The following is a 5,362-nucleotide window of genomic DNA, read 5'->3' on the forward strand; positions in this document are numbered from 1 at the left end:
TCAGTAATCTCTGGCCAGAGTGAATGAAATTAGAAAGGAGTTTCTAATTTACATTAAATAGAACTAAGCATAATGAATGGAAAAGCAAGTGATTAAATAAGATAGGCTTGACACAAGTTCCATGCCTTGTATTTAATCGTGACATTGCAGGGTAGAAGGAATTAATTGTACGGTAACTACTCACTGAATAAGTTCTTGGTATTCTAAGCAGTGAATTCATATTATCCGGATAGTCACGATATGCTGAGAAGTATCCCTCACGATGTAGAATAAATATGATTAATTAATTAATCATATTTAATGAATTAGAGAATTTATATAAATAATGATAAAATAATTTTATTATTATTTATTCTACTACCGGCTTAATATTGAACCTACATGGTCACACCATAAAAGAGAATGATTTAATGGTGGAGAAATTAATTAATAATAGCTGATAATTATTTATTTATGAAATAAATAATTAATTGGCAAATTTAATAATTGATTAAATGAGATTTAATTGATTATAAATTAATTAAGATAAAGTTCTTAATATTATTAATTAAGAATTTAATTTTTGAAAATTAAATCAAGTGAGAGAATTATTTCTAAAGTGTTTAGAAAAAAGATTAATAATTAAAAGGTGTTTTAATTATTAATGAGAATAATAAAGGGTTAATAATAATAATTTTTTATGGGAAAATTTTCAGCTGAAAATTTTGCCTATAAATATACTATTATAGACCCTATTTTTGCCTAAACCAAAAAGATTTACAAAACCCTAATTCTCTCCATCTCCTCCTCCTTTATTACATCGTTTTCTTGGTGGATACCGGTGGAGTGCTTCACACTTGAGAAGCAACTGCTAAGGATCTCCGTTCATCATTTTTGGATCGCCATTAAAGACCTCCATCTTTCCATTAACGTAAAGTTTCTTAAGGTAAACATACTGAACTACGAATTAAATATTATTTTTCGCATGAATCCTGCGGAGGGTTTCATTTTTTTTAAGATTTAAATTTACGTTTTCGTTGCGTTTATGTGCTAAAAACCCTTCACCCTCACCGCCCTGGCAGACCTAGCGATTTCCGGAACACCGGTTATTACTGTCAAATTTATAGGCTGAATTTTGTTTAAATTACTTATATATTTTTTATTTTTTTCTTAAAGACACCTGTCCATTGTGGTCTAGTCTAGACCTATAAATATATGTGTGGCCTAAGTCTTGCTACCTCCGTCTCATTTACCTCCGTCCCATTGATTTATCTATGTTACTATTTGTACGTATTTCGAAAAATCTATAAAATATAATTTTGTAATGTTTTTTTCTAATTTTTTTTGAATAAAAATTTAAACATAAAACTTTTATATAGAAAAAAAATGTAAAAAAAATATAATAAAATTATATTTTAAAGAAATATTGAAAAACGTGTAATCTCGATAACTATTCCAAAATCTTGTAGGCAAAAATTTAAGCGTGTAATCTTTGCATATTATAAACCTAAACGTACAGAACCCCATAAAACGGAGTTAGGAGTCACCAGACATGAATGCATAGCCCAGAACAGGCTAGACTGTGGGCCAGTGCCATCCTACCACCATGTCATCATCACAGTCCTTGCTCCTTATTACATTATCACTGTACTTTTGTACCTAAACAAATACACTTCAATACTCTATCACTCTTTCACACACACATTTTGCTTCACCTAACATAACAAAGATTTACAAACACTCTTTCTTCTCATTTTTCTTCACTTGTTCAGTAATGGCTCGTTTAGTTCTTGTGATGCTTCTCTTGGTTATGGCTGGGCATGCAAGTAAGCTCACTTTTTTACTTTGTTACCAACTCTTTTTCTTCATAAATCCACCCAACTTGACTTGAACAACTCAAGATTTGTATGTATTTGTAGTGCTACTTTTAAGTCTTTCAGTTATCAAATTTTCTCGAATATTGCCAACATGTTCTATACATTTTACTTGCATAACTTGTTACATTGCTGTGATTTAATCATCCATCACTGCTTAGCTTTCTTTCCACTTTTTTTAGTAAGGATGCCAAAGTATAACTTTTACTTTCCTAAATTTTCTGACAACATTTTAATTAACAATTTTAGAGCTTTGATCCCACCTACTTTTTGGCTCAAACATATGTAATCTAAATCTTTTAACACACAGGGGAGAGGAGGGAGGGAGGGAGAGAGAGAGAGAGAGGGAGGTAATCTTTTAACACACAGGGAGAGGGAGGGAGAGAGAGAGAGGGAGGGAGGGAGGGAGAGGGAGGGAGGAAGAGAGATGGTAGTAATAAATTGTTCTAAATAATGAGAGAGAGAAAGAGAGAGAGATGTAAAATATCACAATCTTTTAAGAGAGAGAGAGAGATGGCAGTAATAAATTGTTCTAAATAATGCAGAAAATTGGGAATTTGGTATATGAATATTGTATATAATGCAGAAAATTGGGAATTTGATATTATGTAGGTGCAAATTGGTGTGTGTGCAAACAGGGGCAGAGTGAGTCAGTTCTTCAAAAGACTCTGGACTATGCATGTGGAGCTGGAGCAGATTGCAACCCCATACATCAAAATGGGGTTTGTTTTAACCCAAACACTGTCTTGGCTCACTGCAATTATGCTGTCAACAGTTATTACCAACGAAAAGGCCAAGCTCCTACCGCCTGTGATTTTGCTGGTGCTGGCGCTGTTGTCACTTCTGACCCTAGTGAGCCCCCCCCCCCCCTCCTCTCCACCATCCACAACATTCTTCATATGCTCATTTCTTTTATTTTTTCCCCAGATTATTATTTATACATATATATACATATTTTTAAAACTTGATTTTCTTGCAGGCATTACTGGTTGTGTTTATCCTTCTAGTGCCAGGTAATTTTTTCTGTGGTCTTGTTTTAATTTGTCTATTACATACATTTCTGAATGTGTATATTAGATTCACCATTTAACAAATTTTTAACTGCCAGTTAAAAGATTTACCCTGTTTATCTGCAAATCAGATTTATAAAACTCAAAATGAAGAGAAAGTTTGTGCTTTTTGAAACTTGAGTATCAGTAATGGCTTTAGAGCACACCAACAAGCTCCTAAATACACTCTTAATTCATATATTGAGGAGGATGTGATAAAATTTCACTCCAATGTTCTCCTAAGTCTTCCTCAAATCTTTAAGAGCCTTAAAATCCTCCTCATACTTAAGACTCTCTCTCCTCTCCTCACTTCATTCTTTATTAATATATATATATATATATATATCACACTTTATTGATTTTGTTCAGGTGTCGCATTTCTTTGTTCAAATCTTGCAAGTATATTTACTAATAAAAAATAATCTAAGAGGCATGAATAAGGAGATTGTTGGAGATGGACAATATTATTGTATCTTAAATAGTTAGGATTCAATAATTTACATTATTTATAGAGAGAATTTTAGGTGAGTGTTGGAGTTGCTCTTATTGAACTATTTAATACACTTGCCTATAATCTGGTCTAAATCTGGACACTAGATTCCTTTGTTTAAGGGTTCTTGTGACTTTTCCCCTCAAAACACTACTTTACTAGTATGGGTGTATATCATATGATTATATGGCCATATTATTTGAAAAATTGATGTAGCTTTATGCCTTTTTGAGAGCATATTCAATCCTTTAGTCTATAGTTCATATATTAAAAGTGGTTCTTTTTTGGAGCTACTTGTATAATTAGACTTTTATGCTACTGTCCTAAACTTTTACAATGTTCATCTTTAAATACTCTAGGATCCAACTAATTAGATTTCAAGTTACTTACAAAAAATATGCATAGGGGAGGGAGCATTCTTTTAATTTTGTTGACTGTTATTGTCATTACATTATTATGTCCCGGATTGATTAGTCATTTATTACTAGCACAATAGGCACATCAGACATGTGTGATGACTATGACCAGCTCACTTTTTGATGGATGGTAGTACAATTAATTTACTGTCATACTTTATTCTTTGATGTTATCAAGTAGACAAGATATACAAGGTCTGCAAGGTATCCTAGGCCTATTTTTACCTGAAGGTAAATTGAAAATAGTTTTAAAATTGAGACAATAAAAAACTGGGTACAGAGCCCTTTGTTTTTTGATGTCCCCACTAATCATCAAAGTTGTTCTCAACATTAAGCCAAAATAAATAAAGTTGTTCTCCACTGTGGTTAGTGGCATGGCATGTAGATGTTGTGTTTGTGAAGGGTGATTTAGGACCATTGGTTGGATATGTCTCTGAATTATCTGTAGAAATATGATGCTGCGATGGTCTGAAAATTTGAGTTTTTGAGAATCCCCCTTTTAACGATACAAAATCCTACTAGGAGAAGAGTTTCGGAACATTTGATATTCTTAGGCATTTGATCTAATCTAGCTATATCCTGCTAAAATATATGTTTTATGTGTTATCATTCATAATCTTATTAATGCATTGTCATGACATCTGAATCTTATCATTAACATCATGTTTGCAATTAAGTTCATATCACATATTCACAGAAATCATCTGATGTTCTGAATTCATTTTTCGCTACTTTATTTCAATGCCTCTTTTGGAGCCAGTGCTACTACAAACACAGGGACAAACACCAACACGCCTACAATTAACTCACCAGCCAGCACTACAACAACCCCTCTCGGTGGTTCTCCCTACGTGACCACGCCTGGCAACGGTGTCTTAGGCGGTGTTGGCTCAGGGTTGGGCCCTTCAGGAGTTGGCATTAACAATGATGATAGTCACGCTGGGCTTACACGTCGACAGAATTCAAGCATCTTCTGGCAATTCGTTGCCATCATGTTTACAATGCTTGGGTTCTTGTGGGGTTAAAGAGGCATAATGGTCATGCTTATGGTATTTGAATGTGCAAATAGTATTAGAAATTGCATGGAATTGTAGCAACTAGCTAGTAGTAGATGGAGCTTGTGAGGAGGAATATATCTAAAGACAATGTCCTTGCTTGTTTCTTGTCTTTTGTTATTATCCTTTTGGTTGAGAACTGAGAAGAAGGGCTCTAGATTCTTTTTGGCTCTGTCCTATGGTTGCTACTTGCTAGTGGAGCTACTGTCTTCTTTCTCCATTGGTGAAAAAATGTAATTTATTAATTTCGAACCCAAGTTTCTAGATCAAATTTAAACATTTCTAATCAGTATTTTCTTGCAGTCCATGTTATATTAATCTTTAAAATTATCTGTTCTTGCACGACTTTAAAATATATATTGTGTTAAGTGAGCAGTGTTCCCAAAACGGGACATTAACATTCATTCAAAACTTCAATAAATTTGAAATCTTTGAGTACATTTAAGTGTTTATTTGGATTTTTTAAAAAATGTAACTTATAACTTAATTTAACTTATAA

The 5,362-nt window shown here is 33.0% G+C and overlaps 1 protein-coding gene across 1 annotated transcript; it reads left to right on the top strand.

Moving 5' to 3' along the window:
• Positions 1-1,638: 1,638 nt before the first annotated feature.
• Positions 1,639-5,152, top strand: LOC141713130 (PLASMODESMATA CALLOSE-BINDING PROTEIN 2). The gene is made up of 4 exons (XM_074516403.1): positions 1,639-1,805; positions 2,466-2,705; positions 2,833-2,866; positions 4,569-5,152. Exons 1-4 carry the CDS (start codon positions 1,754-1,756, stop codon positions 4,831-4,833), a joined length of 591 nt encoding a protein of 196 aa, XP_074372504.1. The 5' UTR covers positions 1,639-1,753; the 3' UTR covers positions 4,834-5,152.
• Positions 5,153-5,362: the final 210 nt, after the last annotated feature.

Source organism: Apium graveolens, chromosome 3, assembly GCF_009905375.1.
Source record: "Apium graveolens cultivar Ventura chromosome 3, ASM990537v1, whole genome shotgun sequence".
In the NCBI taxonomy this organism is placed as follows: domain Eukaryota; kingdom Viridiplantae; phylum Streptophyta; class Magnoliopsida; order Apiales; family Apiaceae; genus Apium; species Apium graveolens.